Source organism: Sporothrix brasiliensis (genome assembly GCF_000820605.1).
Source record: "Sporothrix brasiliensis 5110 chromosome Unknown Cont22, whole genome shotgun sequence".
Taxonomy (NCBI): Eukaryota; Fungi; Ascomycota; class Sordariomycetes; order Ophiostomatales; family Ophiostomataceae; genus Sporothrix; species Sporothrix brasiliensis.
In genome coordinates this window covers 969,587-995,770 of record NW_024467141.1, presented here as the reverse complement: position 1 = coordinate 995,770, position 26,184 = coordinate 969,587, and the positions used below count along the sequence as shown (strand labels likewise).

Genomic DNA, 26,184 nt, shown 5'->3' with positions numbered 1-26,184 from the left:
ATCTATTTGATGGAGATTGTGAGGTGTTTGTTGATTCGCTAAATTTTCAAAAGTTGTCGGTGCGTTGTGCATTGGGTTGGATATTGTGGTAGTTGTAGAAGGTAGTGAAGGTCCTGTGGTCAGGACAGGTCCCGGGATATGATCGAGGCTACCATCGCTGGGGACAGGAGCCAATACGACGGAGGCAGTTGCATTTTGATTATTATGATACCAGTTATGTCGCTCGTCCAATATGAGATTCTCGCTTTGGTCGAAGTCTCCTGATGCCGGTGTTGACGCAAAGGAACTGGGCACCGTCAGGCGGTCGTCCCCCTTTGAAGGCGATATTGGTGAGAATACACTCGTGCCTACTCTCTCATTCATAAGAAGAGGTGCGGTGGATGGGGGCGACTGTAAAGAACACATATCTGACGATACATTTGCCGACGGTTCACCTGCAAAACCTGCAGCAATAAGTTGAGCAGCATCTGGTGAGAACGAAGGCAGGATCTGTGCCGCGAATAATGATCCCTGTGATGTGTTTGTCGATGAAGGAAGTGATGGAGTCTGGTCAAACGTTGTCGATGGCCGGGTAGAGGAAATGTTGCTTGTGTCGCTAGAGTCTATGTCTGTTGACCACATCATAGACGCGCTTCGGTCTTCCATGCTACTGCTTACTGCTCCTGCATTGCCGAAGCTGTCACATGAGCAGGCAGCAGCCATTGTAGATATTCCCGCTCCTGACCCCGGCTTCACACCGATTCCATGGTGGTGGTGGTGGTGCTCGCTCGTGACAAAACATCCTTCGTCGAATGTGCACGTATACCCCGATGCATTTGCAGTCCCAGGTGTAGAGTCGAGCCCAAGGTTTGCTCCTGGGGGATGTGAAAATGTGGGCACCATCTGCTGGTCAACTCTGTACGCCGTCTGCAACTCTTGTATTGAACGAGGCGAGAGCATCTGTGCTTGGTCTAGGCCGAGAAATTGATTCCATTCACAGGCATCCGTCGAAGCTAGAAATTTTCCCGAGTGGTGGATGGTCGAGGCGATGCCGTCCATATCAGCTGTTGTGCCGGTCAAGGTTGGAGATGAAATCATCGAGGATGTGGACGTTGGATTGGGCGTCTGATCCAGGCCGGCATTTCCCACAGGGCCAGCACTGGACACTGAGAATCTGCGATTCGAGTTTCGTCGACGAAGCGTAAGGGTATCTGTCAATGTTTCTTTCATCTTCGATCCAAGGCTCCGTTTCCTTTGAAAGCCTACTGCTGTCGACTTCCAGCCTGCCCATTCAGTCCACTCCTTCTCCGTCGTAGGGAAGCGGTGCCAGCTGCAGCATTTCCAACACTCAAACTCGCCCCTTCCGAGCTCCGGACACGTAAATAGGTGCTGGATAAGTAACAGGGGCTCTGTGAACGAGGATTCGCACTTTGTCATTGGGCAGTAGTAGCCCTGTGAGCTGTGCGAGTAGATTATCTTCTGCTCAACAAACTCGCGCAGAAATGTGAGAACAATGCGAGCAGTCGTTGGGTCGGTGACGACCTTCTCTTCGTAACTATTGACCGTCAGCTGGAGTGAATTGTTGCCATAACGTGCAGTTCAAGGCATACTTACGGGCAAGTTGTTGTGTTTTGAGCGAGGCCCAGGCCACCATTCGAAGCTCGAATATCCATCTTGGGCAGTGGCAAGGATCAACAAGCAAAGTAACATGCTTTCTGGCCGTAGTCTATCCCTTTTCTTGTCCTTTGAATTTCGCCACACGTGAAAAAAAGCAAAGGACCAAGGGCAGGCGTCAAAATTCAAAGATGATGAAGGAGCGCCTTTGCGGCCAGTTTCTGTGCTGGCTTGACTGTGCTCTGGACTGTAGCTCGAATGTTGACACCCGAACGACTGAATCACAACCGGTGTCGTATTGAGGAGACGCGTAGAGTTCTGAGACCGTTATATGTTGTTGATGAAGCTGTCGTCAGCGTATGTCTTCGATACCCTAGTTTCTTCGGTCGTAGATTTGTAGTCGTCTCCAATCTGGATCCTTTCTACATCGTGTTCCGGTTGTCGACACGAGACGTTGAATTCTGTATTGCCTGGGGTGAAAAAGTGAAAATCTTTCCGAACGGGGATACCCTCCGCCTTTTGTGGATGAACGACTTAAATGATTTGCATTCGCCCGCGGTTTGTACCGATGGCAGGTTGCGGATGGTGGCGGTGGTGTAATGGCTGGGAGACGGTGTGAATGGGGGCAGGATGTTTAATAGAAGTAAGGAAATAATACAGGGGAAGTATGAATGAGGGGGGCTGCGATTTCTGAAGCGTCACGTACAGACGAAACCGTGCACTCACCGTCAGAGGCGCAACATGCCTTGGTCTTCTTTTCCTAGGCAGTATGGCAAGAGGTGAGACTTCGAGGCAAGCGGATCACGGGGAAGCAGCACAGATGGGGAAGGCATGTGAGCTCTGCTGACGTTTGAATGCAAAGGCACATAAAACGTAGAGCCGCGAGTGTATTTCAAGGGGTGCAGAAGGTGAAGAAATTGCCCAGACTCAGAGCCAACATCGACAGCGGAATGAAGGACCTTTGTTTCCCCACGGCGTCTCCCGCGCCGGGTGCATCTTAAAACTTAAAGCGTACACCGGCATTTGCAAGCCTTTTCTGGGGATGATGATGGTGTTGGCCAGAAGCTGCACTCCAGACTCCAGGCCGCAATAGCTTGGCTGCCCAGGAGGATGGGTACTCTTGGACCTTTTTGGCAACCTTTAGTCGAATTCTCGAGCATGACTTGTGGGAAAATGTGAGAGAAAATTATGTGAAATCACTGCGGAAATTGGGGGAGTGGGGATGGAAGAAACACAGTCGACTTCAATGGTGATAACAGACGGGATGGGAGGTGGGCTAACTTGGAAGGACAGATGGGGCGCGATGGGTCACCATGGCGTTTAGGCCGCATCTCAGGATGCGTGTGGTCGTGGATGAAGTCGTCAACAGGTTAAAAGGGGGACAGCGAGCAACAGGGTGTCGAGAGGGACAGGCTCCTGGGTACCGTGGCAGGTTAGCAAACACAGGATGCATAGCGAAGTAGAGAAGGTACCACCACCTTCTACCCCCTTTTCCCGTCGCAGATGGCGGGTGGCCTAAAACGGGACAGCCGCCAAAATGGACGATGGAGGTAACGGGCCACTCGGAAGTCATGATATATATTAAATGGAACGAATACGGCAGAGAAAGGGCTGGCTGGAGGAGATGCGGCAGACAAGAAATAGCGGCCAAGCAGAAGGCCAAGACGAGGGATAAAGACAATGAGGGGAAGCAGTCCAGTTGAAATGGCAGGCAGTGAGGCCAGAATTGAAGCGGCACCAGGCAAAGAGACAAGAGGTGGCATTTGGCCAGTCCAGTCGGCTAGATTGCGCAGGTATTAACCGGGTTGGATTGACCCGGGATCATGACCCATCTAGGCAGGTCAAGCTTCGTACCGAAAGACTTGGACAGCGCATATTAAAGAAAACCACAGAAGCAGAGAAACGGTGTCGATGTGGTCACGTCCGTTTGTGGCATTACGTCGTTTGCAATCGACGTTCTTCTTGCGTTGGTGTGACCACTCGTGTGTGCGCACGGGGCAGATTGGTGATGGTGCAGAGGGTCGTGTGTCTGGTGATGTTGTAATGTCGACAATTTGCAAAGTTTGATAAAAGAGAACTCGATCTTTAGGCGAGTCGTGCTGAGTTTTGTGCTTGTGTTTTTTTGTCTTTTATTTCACTTGCCCCTTTTATTGTCCAGTTACCTTTTTGGGAAGTGGCAAGTCGCGATGCAGTATGTTCCTGCCTTCTTCGCTGATCGGCGCGGCAGACATGTTTCCAAGTCAAGAACGGGTTAACAAACTGAGACGCGCCTTCCTTCCCTGGCTACGGCGAAGCACATCATGAAATCCAAAGGGAAAGAATGATCTTGGGGGTTAAATGGACAAGAAAGAGCGCTTCAGATGAGATGACAGAAGCCAAGATGCAACCGTGCCTTTCTTTCTTTCTTTCTTTCTTTTTTTTTTCAATGAATTGTAGCCCGTATTGACTGAACTGACGTGGTAAAGAGGTACCAGTTTTTCTAGCGGCGCAGCGCATATCCGCAAGTCCACTTCTAACACGTCTCTTTAATTTTCACCACCGTCAGTTTCTCGAGACTCTGTCCGCATCGCTCCTTCCCCTGCCGAGAGTTGTAAAATTGTTCATGCCGTCTTTTTGGCCTCTTGTTGTTCGCTCTCACTCTTTTTGGTGGCAGTGGGGGGATGCACTTTCCGCATCGGTCTTGGTGGCCAAAATTGCCAGAAGACTGTCGCCCAATTTCCTCCCGCGAACTGCGAAGGCAGGAAATGGAGCACGAGCGACCACAAATAGAAATTCTATACTTAATTTATTTCCATGTCGTGTGAGGTGGTTTTCTCCGGAATTGTCTTGGTATCTTGGGAAAGGTTTGGTGTGGGTACGTAATCTGTTACATTTTCGTCCGGTGTAGATGTGAATCGTAAGCAGGAGCGTTCCAAAAACAGATCATGCAACGACAAACAAGGAAGGAGCTATGATTACCAGTTTCGATGCGTGTACGACAAAAGTATGAGGTAGTGTCCAAGGTTGCAATTACTAGACAGAAGGAGGGCAAGCGGAAAGCGCGAAGGTGAAATCGACGGCTGTCGGTTGTCGGCAGGATGAACTTTCCGTTTGGGGAACCGCTACGCCAGCGGATATCTCATTGAAATAATGTCAGAAGTTCAAACAGAAGGAAAACATCGATAATGAAATAATTGTACAAAACTAAATAACAGGCATAAATCTTACTGGGAGACTGTAAGTCAAAATAGTGCCAGTACCTACCCCGGCTTGAATTTTTGAGCATTTCACCTGCGTGTTTAAGCTCACAGGCAAATATTATCGACCTAGAATTTCCCTTCTGCTAATATTCTATATCGACCATCTGTGAGCCCCTTTCTTTCACAGAAATGAGGCTCGGCGCCTTGACTTACACTGGTCGCGCTTAGTAGCAGTTCGTTAAATCAACAAGGTAGCGTTGTCACATAATCGTGGCATCGGCTCACATGTGCTTGTAGTAGCCGTGTATACATCCTTGTACGGTAGTGGGATTTCACAAAGTATTAACTGTACACGTCCTTTCCTCTAGGATGCCGTGTTATTTGGCACATCTCAGTCTACATCTATGATATCTTGAGCGGTCGCTTCTCAGAAGTCCATTTGGAGTCTTTTCCCCTTGGTTTTGGAATTCACAATACCTCAGTGTACAACGAGAGAGTTGCAGATAGGCAACACAATCGGCGATGATATGCCATGCCATGGACAGGTGTGTACCGAAAGGCACAGGTCGAATCTCGTAGACATAGCCCAAGTTCAGCAAACTACAGAATCCTGGGCAGACCCGATGAACAGACCGCCCAACACAGCCTCTTAACTCGGTCTGTTTTATAATGAATACGTAAGTCCCACGGTCCATCTCTTTGCGCCTCAGCATTGACTTTGGAAGTTCTCACACCCCAAGTCTATATGTCGTTTGTGCAAGATTGGCTTGCAAAAATGTAAAAATTCTATATAGAACAGAGAGACTAGCGTACAATCATCTCACAGTAAAGGCACGAGACGTGTACTTTTGTGTCGTAATTTTCTAGCCCGCCTGTGCCGCAGGTCGCTGGGAAAATAAATTGGAAATTCAAAACAGCCATAGAGCCAAGACGTCGAACCGATGAACCCGGTAGGCCAGCTGCGGGGCCGCAATCATATTTTCGAGCTTCACACGATACACATAATATATCGGGACGCCGGCGTCGGTCTGCCTTACGCGAGGTTTATGGCATGCCTGCGCCTGGTTTCAAATTGTTGAAAATAGGGATAATGAAAAAGAGGGAGGTCCTTTCGGTTCCTCTCCGGGCGGCATGCTTCAGTTTTCCCTTTTCAAACTGTATCTCTCGACAATCTTCCCCGGTAGGATCTTTGTATCAAGCTGGCTCATCGCAATATGTTGATTCCTTTCACTCTGCTTTTCCTTGGACCCCTATGGGCCTGCGCATTTTTTTCAGTTTCTTAGGGACGAGGCATTGTTAACTGCGCCGTACATTGACTATATTTTCACAGTACGATCTATGTATATGATAGTTTCACAAGAGAATCACTACTTCGAAATGTCAATATGAGCCAAGTTACCAGGCCATCACTGACGTCGGTATCTGCTAGCTCCTCGCAGCGGGCCGCCTTCGTCTAGCGGGAAGGGAGTTCTTGGTGATAATCGCCGACAGAAAAGGGGCCACAACAAAGGGCCGGCAGAGGTTCCGGTTCAATTGTTCCTCACCGTATACTCGTTGTGCTGCTTTGCAGTCTTCCTGATCAAAGATCCGGGGTAAAATCCTTTGTCTTGGATTAAGGTTATGAGACATGGAGCTGCTGCAGGACGAACTGCCATATGCTCTCCCTGATTTGCCCGACATGGAACGTTGGCCCCGGGCCCTTCTAAATCTCGGAAAGTCTGAGCATGAACTGCCAGCCATGATGTTATTATCTCGAACAATGATGTGCGTCCCTGTGAAAGTATATTTCACTATTCTCACGTATAGGTCTCATGCGAATGGCCAGAGCCATAATAGCATCGGGAGGCAATTATTGTTGTAGATGGGGAAGACGTTGTTTTGGTACCCTAACACGTTGGAAACTATTGTATTATCTGTGTTTGTGGGACTTGTTTTCTTTCTTCTTTTTTGGAATATAAATAAAACAATGCCCAGCCTAGAACAAGCCAAACACGAACATGTCGCAACGTAACATCCCGCCCTGTGCGGGGATCCCAGGCATCGGACCTCTCCAAACCCGACGTTAATGGCCAACTTAAGGCTGTTCTCTGGCTCACCTCAAGAGCAAAAAGCTTGACGGGGCCTCAGCCGCTGGGCCCATTTCTCCTCACTGGAGTACTTTTCTGGAGTGCCTAAAATAAATAAACAGACATGCCAAGGCACTTTTTGATGGGCTCTGATGAAAGCGGAGTAATACGGAGTGTTCACGTGGAGAGTCATCTGAAGGCCCGAGTGAAGATACCAAAGTTAGTACAAAGTAGAAGAGGTGAAATACGTACATGGGACGTAAAGGACAAAATAAGACGATAGGTGGTCGAGGCCGAGGCCGAAGCGAGGGGGCGATTAATCTACGTTTTCCGTATTCTTCGCCATGTCCACTGCAACGCTGCAAAGCGTTGGCTCCCCCGGGATCCTCGCGCTGGCAGTTCTTAAGGTCGGTTCGTGTTCGCAAAGAGGTTGGTTCATCACCGGGGGAGGGCAGGCAGATCCGAACCTAAAAGATAAAAATAACAAGGAAGAAATCAAAGTACAGTACATGCGTTGACACCTGCAGCCTCTTGCATTTGCGCGGCGGACACTACCAACATGCCGATGCAGCCAAAAAGAGCCAAGCCCCCCAAGAGACAATCCAAGTGACCCAGGATTTATTTCTGCTCGAGGGGGCGAGTGGGCAGAAACACGAATCAAAACCAGCCCCCTCGCGGCGGTACACCGAAACCAAAGGGCTTGGCCTTGGAATATTATTTCTTTTGGCCACATTTATTTTTCGTCCCTTTTTTTTGGTTTGTCATTGTCCTGGTTTTCAGCTATTGAAGATAGCAAAATAAACAACCCCACACCAGCATCTCTTTTCGGCCCTATCCTTACGACCACCTGCCATCCCAGGTCTTTTGTACTTTGGTAGGCTCATCTGTAAAGCAAGTACAAATCGTATTGGTATTTCTTGGTAGCTCTTCCTTCCACTATCAAGCCGCCATCCTTCAGATACGTTCCAGTTCGCTCATACGAATAAGCAACCACGCTCATCCTTGACGTCGTCGTCAGCGTTGCTCGTCTTGTGACGACAACTGCATACCGTCTTGGGCCGACAAGGAGGCTTGGCCACGGCGTGTGCTCGGACACACTTGGCGATGACACGGATCGTATTGGCATGGCTCCAATTTACAAAGTTCACCGATGGTGGCTGGTCTTCACTGGAAATCATCAGGAACACGAGGCTCCTCTCACTTGCGGACTTCAGAGTATACTAAGATAAGAAAGAAAAGGACAAACTCCTATTGAATCTAGATGTACCAAAACCCATGCTATGCCAAAGTATTGTGACCACCACCTCAACCGCGTCAGTCGTCCAACAGACCTGTTGCCAAGGCCTCCAGGTCTTCCAGGTTGTCCGGCATGGCGTCCATCTCAAGCACCGTGTGCTTGTCCTTCTTGGACGTCTTGGCCTTCTTGGTCGTCCTCTGCTGGCCGTCACTGTCGACGTCGCTGTCGTTTTGGAACCACTTCTTCTGCTTCTTCTTGGCGGGTGCAGGTGCATCTCCTTCTGAGCCGTAGCCGTTGTCGTACTCGCTGCCGTCGCCGTTCTCGCCGGCCATGGGCAGGGACCGCAGCAGTGCCAGGCCGTCGTCGCCGTCGTCGCCAAACTGGCCGCTGCCGCCAATGTAAGCGCCGCCGTGCACGTCGTCTTCGTCTTCGCCTCCGTCTCCGTCGGCGTCGCCGTCGCTCTCGGCCGCCTCGCCCCGCTCGCGCGCCTTGCGCTTGAGCTTCTTCTCGCGGCGCTTGGCCTTGGCCAGGGCCTTGTCCTCGACATCGGCCGTGCGGACACGGTCGGCTTCGGCCTGGACGAATTGCTGGCGCTGCGCTTCGGGTGCGCCCTGCTCCCGGAAGTGGGCTTCGTCGCGGAGCTGGTAGAGGGGCTGGGCGTTGCCGTCGTCGTCAAACACCATCTTGGTGCCGGTGCCCTGGAACTTGAGGAGCTGCTTTTTGGATTTGAGGAGCTTCTCGCGGCGCTTGGAGTCGATAACGAGATCACGCTCGCCGCCGAGATGGAGGACCTTGGCAGTGGTAAAGTTGGAGGGATCGGCGGCGGCGGATTGACTGCCCTTGGGGCCGCGCAGGCCGGCGGCCTGCGTGAGGGCATCGTCGTCCATGACGCGCTTGGCGGCAAAGAAGTCGGCGTCGTCGGCATTGTCGGTTGTCCCTGGTGCCTCGTCGCCCTCCTCGCCAATGAGGTTCTGGTAGTGCTTGGTGAGCACGTCCTGGTTGGTCCGCTCAAACATGCGCTGCGCCTTGGTGCGCACCTCGTTCTTCTTTTTGTCCTTGCTCTTGTCCCTGGTCTTCAGGCCGCCTTCGCCGTCTGACGCCTCTTCGTCCTCGGAGCCGCTCGACAACATCGCCCGCGACCGGTTCTTGATCGTCTTCAGGTCCTCGCCCTTGTCGCCTTTGCGGAATTTGATCTGCGGCGCACCCGCGAGGCCGAGGGACTTTGCAAACCCATCGAGATCCAGCTCGTCCAGCTTAAAGACGTCCTTGTCCTTTTGCAGGTGGACCGACCGTGTGTAGGAGATAAAGGCCTTTTGCGCCAGGTACTTGACATCGTACTGCTGGAAACACATATTTTGCAGCTGGTCCTGGATGTTCTGCTTCTTCGTCTCGCGCACGTTGACCTTCTTGATGGGGACCTTTTTCTGCTCCAGCCGCTTGATCATGCCGGCCTCTTCGCTGGGGTCCAAGAATAGGATCGCCTTGCCGGCGCTCTCGTACCGCGCCGTCCGGCCGCTGCGGTGGATGTAGGTGTCGGCGTCTTCGGGGCAGTCGACCTGGACGACCCAGTCGACCATAGGAATGTCGACGCCGCGGGCGACGACGTCTGTGGCAAAGAGACATGCGTGCTTCGCAGCGGCGAAGCGGCGCAGAATCTCGAGACGGGCGACCTGTTTTTGGCGGCCGTGCAGGTGCAGCAGCGAGATACCCGGCTGCATCTGGCGGAAGGCCTCGTAAGCAAAGCGGACCTGCTTGCCCGACGAGAAAAAGACAATCATCTTGGACTTGAGGTTCGACCGGATGAAGCCGTAGAGCGTGTCCAGCTTCTCGGGGAGGGGTGTGACGACGTAGTGTTGCTGTAGTTGGCTGGGCGTGGCCGCGGCCGCGGCTTCGTGCACGGCAATGTACTCGGGTGACTGGAGACTGAGGCGGGCGAGATCAGACACTTTGCGGGTCTGAGTGGCACTGAACAAAAGTGTCTGGCGGGACTGAGGGAGGTGCTCGACCAGGGCGTCGACGGCCGCCTTGAAGCCCATGTCCAAGATGCGATCCGCCTCGTCCAGGACGAGAATCTGCAAGTTGTTGACGTCCATGGTGGCCGTCTGGTCGAGGTGCTGCAGCATCCGGCCCGGCGTGCAGACAAGAATGTTCATCCGCCCAACCCGTTCAGCCTCCTCTTGCAGACTCTTGCCACCAATCACCAGACCGGCCGAGAAGCCATGGTGCCGTCCCACCTTGCGCAGCTCCTCAAAAATCTGCGCCGACAGCTCTCGTGTCGGAGAGACAATCAGAGCGCCCAGTCCGTCCAGCTCCGTCCACCGCGCGCGGTACAGCTTCTCGAGCACGGGCACGATGAAGGCGAGCGTCTTGCCGCTGCCAGTCTTGGCGGCCCCGAGGATGTCGGATCCTCTGAGGGCGGTGGGGATGGCACGTGCCTGGATGTCGGTCAGGGAGACGAAGTGGGAGTCTCGCAGGCCAGCGGCGGTGGGCTTCGACAGGGGAAGCTCGGTGAACTGGGCCGGAATGGTCTTGGGATCGAGCTCGTCGACGGCTTTTTGGAGGGCTTCGATGCTTTCGACTTCGCGCTTGCGCTTGAGTTTGCGGTCGACTTTTTGCGGCCGCGGCTGCCTGCGGGTCGAGGACTTCCCGTTGGGAGTCGCCATGGTCGCAACAGTGCCGTTGCGATGTGTAGATGCGGTTGTCGTGGTGGTCAATAGGGCGAGAAGGACGAGACGAAGCCAAAGAGTGTGCCTCTCTTAAGGTGTTTTCCAGGCGGTTGCGACTTCCCAACGAGTGCATCAAAACTTCCAACTTTTTCTGCCGTATTCTACTTTTTAGTGGGGCACTCTCAAAAATTATGGGCCCATGGTGTGTCCACTCGACTTGGGCGGTGAAGGCCGGCCTGCGCGCTGATTCCTTACTTGGTACACCAACGCGCAAATAACACCGTCTTCAGCATTGTAGGTGCTGTAAGTACTGGCGACAGTTATATGTCGGTACGGATACAAACGAAGGTGAAACACTGCGTCAAAAATCGAATAAATTTAACAAGTCCTCTGTCCTTTCACAGACGTTCGAGAGACTTTCCACCAGCTCTTCAACCTTTATCTCGATTTCTTCAGCCGCCACAGTTGCGGTAGACTGCCCCGAAAGAGGTGGGCGCGGTACACTGTGGCTCGCCGCTAATTCAGGGCCTAAATGCCGACGAGAAGCCCACGGCCCGAGGCCGGGAAAACGAATCGACCAGAACCAGGAACCAACAAGCTAGACGACTGCTTGTCATGCGCGACAAGACGGCGGCAGTGTATTTGGTCCAACCTGAATGACGATTGGAACACGACTGCATCGACCACAGCACGCCCTCTCCTTTCCAAAATACCTCGCCGCATGAGCCCCAACGGCTCCATTTCCCCCGCAATTTCAACCGCAGACGACCTGGACTTCGGACGGCGAAGCTTCGCAGGTTCACGCGAGCAGCTCAAGGCCCAGCCTGTCTGATGGAATAGACACGACGGCTCGACGAAATAAGAGAGTCGCTTCGATCGCCATTGGCGCTTGTGCAGGCATGGCAGCCTGGGCAGGTGCCCGTCCGGCGGCCGCTGGACGGATGGGCCGGCAGTTGAAGACGACGTTGCTGCGGAGTGCGGCGATGCCGGGTAGGACGACGTTGGAGCTTGCAAGTGTTTGGCCACCACGGACAGCCAGGCACGTGGTAAGTGTGCCGCAACGAGGCATGGCGATGTCTGTAGCGAGGAGCGGCAGTGCATCTCGCGCGGTATTTCGTCCCAGATGCGACCATCCCGCGGGCCGGTGGTACTCGTCCTCCTCCGACAAGCCGCCCAAAGACGACCCCCTACCATCCATCATACATGCTCCGCCGCCACCGGAATCACCTTTGCCGGCCTCCTCGCAGCCACCGCCGCTGCCCAACACAGATGCGCCCTCGGCCCCAAAGTCGGACGAGCCACAACCACACGCAGAAACAGCCGAGACGGACAAGGTCAAGAAGGAGGGCGCGTCAGCGACGGCCAAGCAGCCACCAGCGGCAGCCAACAGCAAGAGCGAAACCGCTGCTGACGACTCGTCCTCGTCCTCGTCGCTCCCCTCGTTTGTCGAGTCTCGCCGGTCCGCCCTCAATGCCCGCTTCAGCCGCTTCATGGACGACCTGCAAGCGCGCTTCGTGTCGGCCTCCCAGACGCTGAACGACCTCACCGGCTATACCGCCATCGAGCACATCAAGGCCAACAACGCCCGGCTCGAGACCGACCTGGCCACCGCCCAGGCCGACCTGCGCGTCGCCCGCCGCGCGTACCAGGCCGTCAACGAGCGCCGCGCCGCCACCCAGCGCGAAGTCACGACCCTCCTGGCGCGCAAGGACAGCTGGGCGCCGCCGGACCTCGAACGGTTTACCGTGCTGTACCGCCAGGACCACGAGCTGGAGACGAGCGCGCAGCGCGCCGTGGAGCAGCTCAAGGAGGCAGAAGCCGACGAGTCGCGGTTGAGCGCGGCGCTGACCTCGGGCATCCTGAAGCGGTACCACGAGGAGCAGGTCTGGAGCGACCGGATCCGGCGCCAGAGCACCTGGGGCACCTGGGGCCTGATGGGCCTCAACGTGGTCCTGTTCATCATCCTGCAAGTCGTTGCGGAGCCGTGGCGGCGCAGGCGCCTGATGCGCGGCATTGCCGAGGCGGAGTCGGGCGTCCTGGAGGATGTGCGCAAGGAGCTGGCGGACGTGCGCGCGGCGCTGGCAACCGTCTCGGGCGCTGCTGCATCGACGACAGGACCGGCCGACACCCCGCTTGCCGGCGATGCCGACGTAGCAGCAGTAGAACTCTCCTCGGCAGAGCAGCCTACCCTCACACCCACCGCCGACGCGCTCCCCTCGCCACCTCTCCGGCTGCAGCTGTTCACCTTGTCTTGGCCAACATCGTGGCATGATGTCGTGGCCTTTGGACCCGATCCTGTCCGGTGGAAGGCATGGGCACAGGATATTGCCAGCGAACGCACGGTCAACGTGCGGATGCGAGATGTGTCCATCGTAGCACTGCAGAGTGCCATCGCGGGAGCTGTTTTTGTCGGCGGTCTGGTGCTTGCTTTCCGGTAGGCAGCGTTGGCTTACCTGCGAACTGTAATATTAGCGATTGTCAAAAGAAAATCCGAGAAGGCACTGTACATAGATTTTGTATAAAACACTGATGTTCAAGAAATAGAAAACATGAATCAAACTATGAAAAACCAGGCTTTATTAAAAACGCTCCAGCAACTAATACGTGGCTGGCATGTTGTAGAAGAGCAAAACTACCGCCCAAAGTGAACAATGGCTTCGGTGAAAATGGATATATCGACATGAAAAATGTTGGAACGCGCAAAGCTTGAAATGGCGCGCAGAAATAACGCGACAGAAAGAAATTACAAAAATAGCGATGGCCTTTCAGAAACAGCCAACAACAAACAACGTGAGCCAGGTGGAAGCGCCCGACCGCCGGTCTCGCCAGGGGCTCTCTCGCGACGTCCGTCGCCAAACTTGTACTCGCTGAGAAAGCTGGCATCCAAAAACGTATCGACTTTTTTTATGTCCGTATCCAAATAACACATCAAGTCGCTCGAGCGTAAATCAAAATCTCGCGACATAAAACAAGCTGCAAGCTCCAATTCTCTCCCTCAAAAAGGTGGCATGAAATGAAATGAAAATCTAAAACCAGCAACAAAAGTCTGGATATCGTCAAATTCCAGTGCTTGCCGGAGCTACACAAAGTCTGCCGTGTATGAGAAGCCACGGAACTCCTCCTGCATCGCTTGTGATAGCACTGTAAAGGAGTTAGTAAAACGTCTCGCACAGTCCTTGACATGGATACAAAACCACCTAAACATACCTGATTGAACGGGCGTCAGAACGGGCGTCACACTCGTGAACTCCGAGTCGAAGTTGCTGGTATCCGTAGGGTTCTTGATGGTCGGCAGGAACGGCGGCTGCACACGCTTGTGGTAAATGTCGTCCCAGTTGATGTTGCGGAAGAACGGTTGCGACATAATCTCCTGCGCGTCTGTCGGGCCACTGCCCAGGCGCTGGTCGGGATCGCGCGTGAGCAGCTTTTGCAGAATCGAAACCGAGTCTCTGGGCATGTGGATCGGGTACAGGGGCTCGTCGCCCAGAATGGCGTCGTAGATTTCGTCTTCATCCTCGCCACGGAACGGGGACTGTTGCAGCAGCATCTGGTAGATTAGCACACCAAACGCCCACCAATCAACAGCGCGGCCGTACTTCTTGTCGAGAAGAATCTAGTACCGCAGGTTAGCAATTCGTACAAAAAGACGTATAAGAGATATCAGGTGGGCAGCAAACATACCTCGGGCGCCATGAACTCGGGAGTACCACAGAAAGTGCTGGTCGTCGAACCGTACCACATGTCCTCCTTGCAGAGACCGTAATCGGCAATCTTGATGTGGCCATCCAGCGTCAACAGAATGTTGTCGAGCTTCAGATCGCGGTAGATGACACCGTTCTCGTGGAGGTACTTGAGCGCCAAGCAGACTTCACTGGCGTAGAACTGGGCCCGACGAGTACCGAACTGGCCACGCTGAATGTGCAGCATCAAATCACCACCGCTAATGTACTCCATCACAAAGTATACACGCGTCTCGGTCTGGAAGCAGGCGTGCAGGTTGGTCAAAAACGGATGCCGTTCCCGGTTGGCAACGAGCAGTACTCTTTTCTCTGACCGTATGCTCTCCACTTCATCGTTCTCAATGATGAACTCCTTCTTTAGGACCTTGATGGCGTACAGCCTATTCGAACGCTTTGTCTCGGCCAGCATGACCTTGCCGAAGTTACCCTTACCGAGAACCGCAAGGAAGTTGAAGTTATCGAGGCCAATGCGCTGGCCCGTGCCGGGGTCGGTCGCTGAGGGCAGCGGCTTCTTGACGCCAGGACCGGTGACATCAACGGTGGTGGAAGAAACGGGAGGAAGCGAAACGGGTGGCTCGGATTGCTGCGTCTTCACCTGCACCGGGGCTTGGGGAGGCTGCTGCTGTAGTGGCTGCTGCTGCGGCTGTTGGTAGATTTGTTGTTGTTGTTGCTGCTGCTGCTGCTGCTGCTGCTGAATGGTAACCGGTTGTTGCTGAGCATGTTGCATCTGGCCAGGCTGCTGCTGGGTCGCTGGGTATTGTCCAACATTAATGTAGTCTGCCGGGTTGTACTTGCGTTGCTGTGGTGCATTTCCGTACGACTGTTGCTGCTGTTGCACAGATTGGGGGTCATATGAGTCGCCGTAGTTTCCGGGGTCATGTCTCCAGGAGTCTTGGCCCGCCTGGGCCTGAGGACCAGTTCCAGCCTTGGCACCAGTGCCCGACATAGCCATGCTAGCGGCGGCGGCAGCAGCAGCAGCCGAAGAAGATGCACTCGCCGTCCGATCGGGATGCTGGGGACGCTGTGGTGAGGATTGGTTCGCGTACATCACCTTGGCGGCTTCGGTCGCCTGACTGGACGCAGCGCCGGGGCCATAAGGAGAAGGCGCTGCACCCTGGGAGTTCCCATACCCACCCTGCTGGGAAATCAAGTTAGGTTTTCCCGGCCGGAGAGTACGGTCAGTCAAGTTTGTCGACTGCTTTTGCCGCTGCTTCTGGGTACGGATACCTTCCAGGATCTGGTTCGCCACGGCCATCGACATGCCGCAGAAGTCGGGTACCAGGTGGGCACAACCAGAGTGAGCAGTAAGACCACATTCTATAACGTGTTAGCGGAAAACATCCTAATTCAGTAACACAGAGTGATGGCAAAACCAACCTGAGCACTTTCGACAGCTCTTCTTTCCAAATGGCAGTAAATAGCCACAGTGGCAGCACCAGTTGGCAGTATAGTTGCCAAACGGCTGGAAACGATGGGGAATGCGGTGGTTGATCTTCTCTTCGTCGGGATCGGTTTCGGCGTTGGATTTGCTGATGCACTTGGTGACCACACTCGAGTAGCACTTGATGTGGCAGGTGTACTTGCAGTCTTCGCACTGCATACCCGCGCCTCCTTTGAGGAAATCTCCACACAGCGCGCAGCGCATGATGTTGTAGAACTGGCGCTGGACGAACTTGTGGCCATACATCTCGTGGACTTCCTCCTTCTTCTGACGAATGGCACCCTTGCGACCGAGACCAAGGTCCAACGGCCGACGATCCTTGTTCTGGCGGACGAAGTTGAGGTTGAGCTGGATTTGGCCGGTGGGCTCCAGGTTGAACCATCCCGTAATCGGTTCGGGAGACAGATGAGCGGCGTGAGCACCGACACCGTCAAAACCGCCGCCGTGGGGATTTTGGGGCGAGAGAGGCCCGCCTTGGGCGTTTTGTTGTGCGCCAAACTGACCCTGGGGATTCATCGGGAATTGAGCTGGCGGTACCCGGTTGGGAGCAGCCGACATTTTGTCGGCCGACACCCAGCCCGACGAGTTGATCTCGGCCTCGATTCTCTTTCTCCGAATCTCCTCGGCGATGTCTGATATCCGGACCCAAAGCATGCCAATGGGGATGGCATACTCGCCAGGCTTGTCATAAACCGTCAGTTCGATCTCGTTTGCCTTGTCGACATCCACGCTATGGAACTCGCTCTCCCAACGGTCGGTGCGAGAGAGCCTCGTGCGCGCTGCAACATTGTCCTCGACCTTCACGGCGACAAAGGTATCCGGGCCGCGGCTGAATCGACCGGTCGGCGCATGATCAACATCCTTCACAGCCATGATGCGAATGGACAGGTTACCAGAAAGCGGCTTCCGCATGTTCGGAACATTGACACTGTCATCTAGTCAATTGTCAGTATGTACGACGAAAAGTACAACGAGCGACGTTTGCTGCGTTTTTTTACTGTGCCAAAGTACTCACCATCTGGTGTGTCGCCCGAGTCAACATCGATATGTAGCTCTTCATACCGCTTCAGAGCCTGCTTCAGTAGTACAATTTTTTGCTTGCTCTCCACCTTCTTCGAGGCTGCGTCGGCTTTGCTCTTCTTGTCACCCTCCATCTGGTACAGCTGGACCATCTTCTCGATGCCCTTGAGGTACTGTTCTTCGACATCAAGTTTAAACTGGATTTGGGACAGCATGTGCTGGATACGAGGGCCCATGTACGGCGTGTCGTACTTGATGAGGTCTATGAAAGGAAACCATTAGAATATATCGAGGTAAAGGCATGCAGGATAGCGCAGGCGTCCTAACATCGACGGTATCTTACCAAGTTTCGTATAGTTGGGACGCGTCTTCACAACCGCTGTGTCGGCCGGCGAGTCTGAGTAGTTCGAAGGAGACTGGACGCCATGCTGCGAGTATGTACTGGCAGCGTAGTTCTGCGAGTTCAGAGTGGAAGTATCACCCCAAGATGAGGCAGAATCTTTTGGTGGCGGCGTCGGCGGGGCGCCGCCAGCTTCATTTCGCAGATCGGTGCTCCGGGGACGCAGAGAGCCAGGTGCCGGGGAATTGGATCCACCACTTCCCAGGCTCATGTTGTCGACACCCTGGCCGAGGCGGCGCACCTGAACCTGGCGAAGCATGTCCTCGTAGTACTCCAGGTGGCGCCGCGCGGAGTGGACCGCGGAATCGAGTTTGGAAAGAACATCGGCATTGTCCGAGTTGGCGGCCTTGCGCATCTCAATGGCCTTGCCTAAAAACACTTTCTCGATGTCGATCTTCTTCAAGATCAGTTGCATCTGCTGCTCTTCCGCCATGGTTGCTAGTTTTCGGGCCACGCGTTGGTTCGCGTGGCAGCAGCTCTAGAATCGATACAGCAGGGTTTCAGGAGGTGCTCAGGCGCAGAGAGCAACCTGTCGTTGTGATGCGAGACGAGGCCGGCTGAAATTGACACGCTTTGGAAAGCCTTATTGGGAAATCTTGGGCGCCGAAGAAATACTGAGAACTGAAGGTGACGAGGGAGAAGCAGTTGCCAAACGAGCTTTTGTTTCGGAAGTTGCTGCGAAGCGGTTTTGTGGCAATTCTCGGGTGGCGTTCGTGATGACCAAGTCAGGCTGTACGGACAGAATCGAAGAGACCCCGAAAAAGTTGGAACGATCAGTCCGGTACGGTTGTCTTCGAGAATGCCTACCGGAATAATCGTGAAGTGGATGCGAGTCTACAACCACAGGCGCAGATATGTTGGAATCGTCTGATCTCGTGCTGTCTCCTTTTGAAGCCCATAAGCTAGCTCAGTCGTCGTATCGTGAGTGCTGCCGAGGACAAATCGCCGTGCCTAGATATCGCGCCGCGAACTGTACACCCGCGAAAGACCAAGGCAAAAACTTGCACAAGACGAAGGTCGAGACAGAAGAAGCTTGAGCGGACGAAGCTCATGCAGAAACCGGTTGGGAGGTAGGGAGGAGGAGGGGTGCGCCAGCGGGCGGGAGAGGAGAGGAGAGGGGGGGTCGGGGGAAAAGGTTGTGGAGGGACGCGAGGCAGACAAAACACAAGCTAGAAAATGTTTCAGTTCTGGAGAACAAAACCAAACGGGGGCCTTTGCTGCTCAGGTATGCGAGAGGCTATGGTGACAACTGCAGCCCTGGTGATGCAAGATGCGCGTGAGCGAAAGGAAGGACGAAGTGCCCGTATTGCTGCGAGGGCGAGAGGTGGGATGAGGAGAGAGACGAGAACAGGAGCCGGGGCAGTATTCCGGGTTTCCTAGTCTCGGCGCGAGAATGCGATGCCGCAGGCTATGGGAACAGGAGAGGAGGGAGGGGTTGAAAACGGGAGACAAGGAACGGCGCAGAATGAATACCCGCCTAGAAGGAATGAAAATCCAAAACGAGCGAAAAAAGACTTGCTCAAGATGCGTTAAAGGAGGGGAAGTAGATGGGGAGGGACGGAGAAGAGGGGCTGTTTTGGTCGTTCCTGCGCTTTACGGCCGCTGTGGCAGTCTCTTTGGCACGCTGTTTTGTGGAGGTGGGCGGAAGGCGCGAAGCAGTTCACAGCAATGGCTGTGGTGGAGGGGCTCTGGACAGGGGTGTGCTTTTACGCTTGCAGAACAGTGACGTATCGTAGGTGACGTTAGTGGTTGTGGGAGTGGAAACAGAAAGGTCCGCCGTACCGCATTGCAGAGTGATGTCAAAGCAGAACGCTACCATATAATATTTCTATTTATTTACTTTGTCGAAGCCGATGCCCGTCCCTTCCTCCCTTTTTTCCCTACCAGTTTGGCTGGTCGGGCGCTGTCAGACTGGGCGTATTTGCAAGTCGCGCTTTCCAGCTCTAGAAACTGTCCTAGATTCTAGGACTTGCCTGACAAAACCCCGCCTGTGTCGCCCAAAACCAGCAGGTGGGGAAAGACACAACATCAGCCCAACTGTCAGGAGCAAACAAGCATCAAGTGTTGACTGCCAGCAGAGGAAAGGACGAAGACGACATACGCTGGACTTTGCACTGTAAAAGTTTGGTGCAGCTTGTTTACAGTCTCTGCGCCTACAAAACATAAAGATTAAAAATTAAAATAAATAATTATGATAATCATAATAAAAGTAATAATCATATCAAAACGGGGCACGTGACCGACGGCAACGTCAAACAAAACAAAAGCCAGAAGAGGCAGCCGTTCCGGGGTAAGCCCAAGCTGCAGTCATCTCGCTACTTTTGTCACCATATATTTTTCCTTGCTTTTCTCATAATTTACTTGGTCCGTTTTGCGTCCCGTTCGTCGTATGTCGTGCATCTTAATTTTCCTCCAGTGCGCTTGGCACACTAACATAACATGAACCCGGACTCTAGCTCTGTCCTCTCGACTGGTTCAATTAGTTTGTGGGGACTCTGTCCTGCGTAAACTGTCCACAGTGGCAAGTCGGATGGCCTCGTAGCGAGAAACGGTTGACGTCGGTTCAGGGCAAACTGCACACGCTGAAAACTATATTTCGACCGTTTTTCTTTTTTCTCGTTTTATTCCTGATTATTGACATGACTATGTATATCATAATGATTTTAAATTATTTATGAAAGTTTTTGCTTTTAAGCTTTGAATGAACATGAAATTCAAAGATAACGTTACGTTTGTACTCGGCTGCTGTCGAATACGAAACCATTAAATTAAAATAACAGAAAAATAAAATCCCGAGAAAGTAAAACTCGTATGCACGTGGCACAAAACGACCAGACGAAATAAATGTTCGAGCTGACAAAGTTGACTTAAAACGACAGTGCCGGTTTCAACTCAAAAGTACTGCAGGCGGCAGTTCTCCTACCTGGCCAATTATATATAGAATATAAGATAGTTCGAGGTGTCGGTAGTAGACTGATGCTACCTTGAAAATATACACAGACTGCAAAAGTACGGCGAGATGGTGATGTCTGGAAACCGGTTTAGTTGACCTCGTTCAGATTTGATTTGAAGGAGAGATCTGTATGAAAATATGTAAACGCGGGCTACGAAAGGCGCTCATGTCTTTGCGGAGTGTGTTTGATCCAATTTATGTATTTATTTCGTTGTGTACTTCACTCGGCAATGTACGTTTAAATTCCCAGGCCAACAAAAACGCCGAAAATCAAGAATCAGGTCCCGCGCTGTTGCTTCTGGATATGAAGTGACGCTTCTCCATTTCGCCACGCATTCTAAACTTAAATGTGGGATCTCTATGCGGTGTACTCCTTCTGTAGAAGCTTGGCAATCGTGTTCAGCCTAGACTAGTCAGTATGGGTGCACGCGGAAGAAATCAAAACAAAAGAGAAAAAAAAGGCGTAACGTACTGGATGTTGCTGGTACCCTCGTAGATGGCACCGATCTTGCTGTCACGGAAGAACTTCTCGGCGAGACCCTCGCGCACGAAGCCCATGCCACCCATCCACTCAACAGCCAGGCTGCTGACGCGGCCGGCAACCTGCGACGCGTACAGCTTGGCCATGGCGGCGTCCTTGACAAAGTCCTCGCCGGCCTCCTTCTTGCGAGCGGCGTTGTAGACGAGCGCACGAGCGGCGGCAATCTCAACGTAGGACTGGGCCATCTGGTGCTGCATGCCCTGGAACTCGCCAATCAGCTGACCGAACTGCTTGCGGTCGTTCCAGCAGTAGCGGGCGGCGTTCTCCCAGGCGCCGAGGGCCAGACCGGTCATCTGCGCGGCAATGCCGATGCGGCCCTCGTTCAGCAGGCCGATGGCGTACTTGTAGCCCTGGCCCTTCTCGCCAATCAGGTTGTCCTTGGGGATGTCGACGTCGTCAAAGTTGATGACGCAGGTGCTGCTGGCGCGGATGCCCAGCTTCTTCTCCTTCTTGGCAATGGAGAAACCGGGGGTGCCCTTCTCCACGAGGAAGGCAGTGATGCCGCGGTAGCCCTTGGAGGGGTCGAGGTTGGCAAACACGATGAAGATGTCGGCTTCCATGCTGTTGGTGATCCACATCTTGGAGCCCGAGATGCGGAAGCCGGACTCGGTCTCGGTGGCGCGCGTGGCCAGGGCGAAGGCGTCCGAGCCCGACACAGGCTCGGACAGACAGAAGGAGCCGACGGACTCGGAGGCAAGCTTGGGCAGAACACGCTTCTGCATGGCGGGGCTGCCGTAGCGCGTAAAGAGGGTGTTGACGAGAGTGTTGTGGACGTCGACGAGAACACTGACGCTGGGGTCGGCACGCGCCAGCTCCTCAATGGCAATGATGGCAGACGTGAAGTTCATGCCGGAGCCGCCAAACTCCTCTGGGATCTCGATGCCCATCAGCCCCTGCTCGAACAGGCGCTCAATGATCTCGGGCTCCATGGCCTCGGCCTCGTCCATCTCGCGGGCTTTGGGCAGGACAATCTCGTTGGCGAACTTTTGCACGGCCTCCTGCATGGACGACTCGATCTCGTTGAGGGACATGATGGGCAGGTGGGGGACGTCGTCATCGTGGCGGGCGGGGGTGTACGAGAACGAGCGGGTGCTACAACGGACAGCAACAAGAAACGGGTCAGCCGGCAATGTTCGATACGGTAAATCACACAACAAAGGCAAATCAGAACAGGGCACATCACAGCTCGTCTTACGCTTGAGCGGCCACTATCCGGCTGGGGAGTGTTCTCCGTGGGGCAGCTGTGGCGATTCTGGAGATGGCAGAGACCTGGCCCATCCGGAGGGCCGGGCGCAGAGCTCGTACGAAGGACGACATTGTGGTGGACTGTGTCGGGAGTCGGGGGAACTAGGAGGGACGAATTTGTAGAAATGCGGCCGACAGAGAAAGAGAAGCAAAGGGAGAAAGGAGGCAGAGGAGGGTAAAGTTGGGGTAAGAGCGACCAGTGGAATGCATATATAGCAAGTAGCAAGCACTTGGCGGGTCACGACGGCAACCAGTAGACCGAAAATAAAAGAGAAAAAAAATCCCTGGCAAAGAAAATAAAAGAATCTAAGGACTCAAGCCCGCCAAATGGCCATTACCACGACCCTTTTTCGTAGATAGACGTTGTCCACAAGCGAAAATAGGCTCCCTGGTCAAGCGGAGTGCACCAAACAGCCCCCGCGGTAGAAAATAAAGCGGTCCTTTGGAGACTTTTGTACCGAGGGTATCCATTGCTTGTGACGAAGGCCCGCTATTTGATACTTTGGAGGAGAGCTGACCGGGGGAAACGGCTTGGGGAACACGCCAAAGCCGAGCAATGTTTGCCGTCGGCCTATAGGTGGGGACAATCAGAAAGCGAGGCGACAGTGAAGGAACGGGACCCGCAAAAAGTAAACTTCCGGTTGGAGACGATTGGAGTGCTTGAGCCGTTATCACCACGTGACTAAATTCGTGGTCTGGAAATTGGGAAATTTTGGCTGAGGCTAACGAAAGGTGGAAAGGAGGTTGCGCGAGAATACAGAGCATCGTGACGTTTTGGTCTCGCGATCTCGGAAACCGCGAAGCTCCTCCGGCCGATCACCAACCTGCATTGCCCCGAGCCACAAAACCGTCGCAACCAGCTATGCAGCCAAGCATGGTGTCGCCGCTCCTGCGGCTGCTGTTGCGACCAGCGACGCCGCTCCGGACACAATTCACACAATCCGTGGCCAAGGCGACCGCATTCACATCAATCACGACTCCGGCTGTCTCCCTGGCGCTACGTCTGCCCGCCGTGTCCGCGTTCCGTCTTTTCTCCTCGACGCCTTCCACCCAGGCCACATTGAACCAGGTGCTTCGCGGCTGCCGCAAGCCCCGGCGCAAGCGGAAACCTGTGTCGCCGGCCCTGTCGGAGATGAAGGCGCCGCAAATGAAGGGCGTGTGCCTCAAGGTCGGCATCACGCGGCCGAAGAAGCCCAACTCTGGCGAGCGCAAGACGGCGCGTGTCCGGTTGTCCAACGGCCGCCATATCACGGCATACATTCCCGGCGAGGGGCACAACATCCAGCAGCACAGTGTGGTGCTCGTGCGCGGCGGTCGTGCGCAGGATTGTCCTGGTGTGCGGTACCGTCTGGTCCGTGGCGCATATGATTTGGTATGCCCATTCTGGCTGTTTTCTGTACATCGTCTTGATTGTTCGTGTGCGACAATATGCTAACAACAGGAACAGGCTGGCGTGGCAAACCGGATGACGAGTCGCAGCAAGTACGGCACGAAGAAGCCAAAGAAGGCCACTGTTGGCTAAGTCTGGATTTCATAGGAGCCATTCGAGCTAGGAAGACAGCGTTGGGTTGATAGATATGTCATGACCGGGTATCTTATAAGTACGATATAAAAGCCAAAATCTACCGTTGTGTTTTCAACCCTTCTACTTATCGTATTGATCCGTTCACATTACTTACTAGAATCCCGTTAACGATGATCGAGTCTGTTAAAATTCGCCTTGGGCTTGACCAACCTATCGTACAGCACCGAACCGGAAAGCCAAAAAAAAAGAGTATCAGATCCAGTTGTTTCTTTTCAATCTATCCGTAGCCCGCGGTATGAACCATCCAAAACACAAAGGTAAGAAAACAGAAACAAGTAAAGTGAAAGGCACGAGAAAGAAAAAGATCTTTGCGTTTCGGAAAACAAGATTATAAACATTTTGTTTTTACAAAAAAAGAAAACCGCATTCCCAAAATATCGACTGCTTTCATAGTCAATCCTGTGCAAAGTGCGCCGCCTGTTATTTCCAGACTGTTGATTTCCCCATCAGCAGAGTCGTACCAACCCCATGTCTGTCATAGCACACTTGTGCCTTTACGTCATGGAGGCCATGATGAAACGCGCCGGAGTTCAATGTAACCCATGCCATTTCTGACGGTCATGCTCTGGGAGCTATGGTGATTCGAGCAGATCTATTTCGGTGTTGGAAGGCTGGAGGGTTTTCAATTGGAGGTGATGAGAATAGATTGGTGCTGCTCTAGCTCTGCTTCTCCCAGCCATCCGGCTTCTCCATGTTGTTCATGTCGAAGAATCTCGACGTGCCTGTGGACTGTTAACCATCGTGTTTTGCCACGACGACGTAGTTTACGCCGAAACAAAAAGAAATAAATCAAAATAACAATATTTAAAACTTACAAGAATAGCCCTTCCAGTCAAAGTTGTTCTTAGGGTTACAGTGACAACGCAGCTGCTGGCGCGTCTCCTCGCCCGTGGGGCAGTGGGTGAAGGGAACGTGGTAGTAGGCAATGTCGTTGAAGAAGTGGATCTCCTCCTTCGGCAGCAGTAGTCCGGCGGCGATGGAGTGCACAGGGGCATCACCCCAGCGCTCGTAGAAGAAACCGCCATCGCGGTCGAGCGACTCGAAGAAGTCGGTGTAGGCCTTGGAGCGCAGCCAGTTCAGGTTGCCAATTTCAAAGTTGGACCACTAGACAGGTCAGTTGGGGTATCAAAAAGACGAGAAAAGCACAGAAACAGGATCGGCTAATACATACAAAGTGGCACTTGTTGTAGGTCTCGCCGTCGTCGTCGCTGAGGAAGCGCATCGAGTTGTTCTCGGCGATGTGCTCGGGGTGCTCCTTAATGAACTTCTTGACGCTGTCCCACAGAGTCGGGATGGTCTCGGCGTACTCGTACAGAGACAGCACAAACGAGTACTTTTTGTTGTTCTCGTGAATGTAGCGGAAGGGGTCGTAGTGGATGTCGCAGAAGTACTCGATGCTGGGCTCCACGCGCCAGTAGTAGTCGTAGTTGAGCATCAGCTCCTGCTGGAAGAAGAAGCCAGACTCGAAGCGGCACATGTGGCGGTAGCTGACCGAGTCGCCGTAGATAATCTTCTTCTTGGCCATATCCTCGCGGACCTTCTTGGCCTTGTCCTGGTCAATGAACTCGGGGAACGACCAGTGCTCGGGCGGGATCAGGCCGTAGTGGGTGGTGCCGGAGATGAGGGACGTCGTGACCTTTTTGAACTCCTCGTCAAACGGCTTGTCGTTGAGGAAGACCCAATCGTAGTGGTAGCGCTTGTTGAAGCGGTCCTCCACCTGACGGATCGACCGAGCGACTTCCCAGACGTCCGAGTTACGGGCCAGGGTGACAAAGGTGGCGTTCATGCGAGGGCCGGGGGCGGTATCGACGGGCGCGTAGAAACCGGGGTCGTTGGGGGACATGGCCAGGGGGTAGTCGAGGGCGCTGCCGCCGCTGGTGGTGCTGCCGAATACTGAGCTGCCCGAGCTGCCGGAGCCAGTAGAACCACTGGTAGAACCCTCCTTGATGGCCTTCTGGCTATCTGACGAAGACTCAGTGTGGGAGTTTGTGTGGCCCGATGGGTCGGTGGACGAGCTGGAGGACGAGGAGCCGCTGCTGGGCCTCAGACCGAGCATCTCGGGTGTCCGCAACGCGACATTTTCGGATGTGTTGGAGACGAAGTAGACAATGGCGATCACCTGTGGGACGAAACCTGGTTAGCAATGTCGTCGAGTATGGTGCCACCGGCAGGCCACCGCTGGTCATCAAGAACGGGCAAGGAAGCGATCGACGTACAAAGAATGCGATCACAATGTACCGCACGTAGCGGGCGTTGCCGACCATGATTGCGGCAACGATGGCGACCTACAAGGGACGCTCGAGCTGTGAAGTCGGGTATGGACAAAAAGAGAACCGAATGTCGCGGTTTGGAAAGAGCGTAGTAAAAGAAAGGATGGCGGCGAAGGAACCGTGCTCATGCAACGTCCCTTCGACTGCTTCAAGGGAAAAAACGAAGACAGAATGAAAAAGAAGACAAAATGAAGAGAAGAAAGAGAAGCGAACAGGTGCGTTGTATGTAGGAGACGAGATGAAAAAGA

The 26,184-nt window shown here is 53.7% G+C and overlaps 7 protein-coding genes across 7 annotated transcripts; 2 read left to right on the top strand and 5 right to left on the bottom strand.

Annotated features, from left to right (window-relative positions):
• Positions 1-550: 550 nt before the first annotated feature.
• Positions 551-1,652, bottom strand: SPBR_08894 (uncharacterized protein; the record flags this gene model as incomplete). Its single annotated transcript, XM_040767020.1, has 3 exons — positions 551-595; positions 658-1,534; positions 1,594-1,652. 3 exons carry the CDS (start codon positions 1,650-1,652, stop codon positions 551-553), a joined length of 981 nt encoding a protein of 326 aa, XP_040614562.1.
• Positions 1,653-8,152: 6,500 nt separating this feature from the next.
• On the bottom strand, positions 8,153-10,738 carry SPBR_08158 (ATP-dependent RNA helicase DDX10/DBP4; the record flags this gene model as incomplete). The annotated part of the gene is made up of 1 exon (XM_040766396.1): positions 8,153-10,738. The coding sequence occupies one exon, from the start codon at positions 10,736-10,738 to the stop codon at positions 8,153-8,155; it is 2,586 nt and encodes an 861-aa protein (XP_040614561.1).
• A 902-nt stretch (positions 10,739-11,640) lies between these two features.
• SPBR_08411 (mitochondrion biogenesis protein) lies at positions 11,641-13,179 on the top strand (the record flags this gene model as incomplete). Its single annotated transcript, XM_040766649.1, has 2 exons — positions 11,641-11,787; positions 11,989-13,179. 2 exons carry the CDS (start codon positions 11,641-11,643, stop codon positions 13,177-13,179), a joined length of 1,338 nt encoding a protein of 445 aa, XP_040614560.1.
• Positions 13,180-13,820: 641 nt separating this feature from the next.
• On the bottom strand, positions 13,821-17,775 carry SPBR_08087 (classical protein kinase C; the record flags this gene model as incomplete). The annotated part of the gene is made up of 6 exons (XM_040766325.1): positions 13,821-13,882; positions 13,949-14,354; positions 14,423-15,798; positions 15,859-16,857; positions 16,938-17,204; positions 17,286-17,775. The coding sequence occupies 6 exons, from the start codon at positions 17,773-17,775 to the stop codon at positions 13,821-13,823; spliced, it is 3,600 nt and encodes a 1,199-aa protein (XP_040614559.1).
• Positions 17,776-20,653: 2,878 nt separating this feature from the next.
• SPBR_08423 (uncharacterized protein) lies at positions 20,654-22,153 on the bottom strand (the record flags this gene model as incomplete). The annotated part of the gene is made up of 3 exons (XM_040766661.1): positions 20,654-20,699; positions 20,768-21,928; positions 22,032-22,153. 3 exons carry the CDS (start codon positions 22,151-22,153, stop codon positions 20,654-20,656), a joined length of 1,329 nt encoding a protein of 442 aa, XP_040614558.1.
• Positions 22,154-22,955: 802 nt separating this feature from the next.
• SPBR_08693 (30S ribosomal protein S12) lies at positions 22,956-23,603 on the top strand (the record flags this gene model as incomplete). The annotated part of the gene is made up of 2 exons (XM_040766931.1): positions 22,956-23,453; positions 23,523-23,603. The coding sequence occupies 2 exons, from the start codon at positions 22,956-22,958 to the stop codon at positions 23,601-23,603; spliced, it is 579 nt and encodes a 192-aa protein (XP_040614557.1).
• Positions 23,604-24,323: 720 nt separating this feature from the next.
• Positions 24,324-25,930, bottom strand: SPBR_08384 (alpha 1,2-mannosyltransferase; the record flags this gene model as incomplete). The annotated part of the gene is made up of 4 exons (XM_040766622.1): positions 24,324-24,388; positions 24,482-24,770; positions 24,838-25,785; positions 25,883-25,930. The coding sequence occupies 4 exons, from the start codon at positions 25,928-25,930 to the stop codon at positions 24,324-24,326; spliced, it is 1,350 nt and encodes a 449-aa protein (XP_040614556.1).
• Between the last annotated feature and the right edge of the window lie 254 nt (positions 25,931-26,184).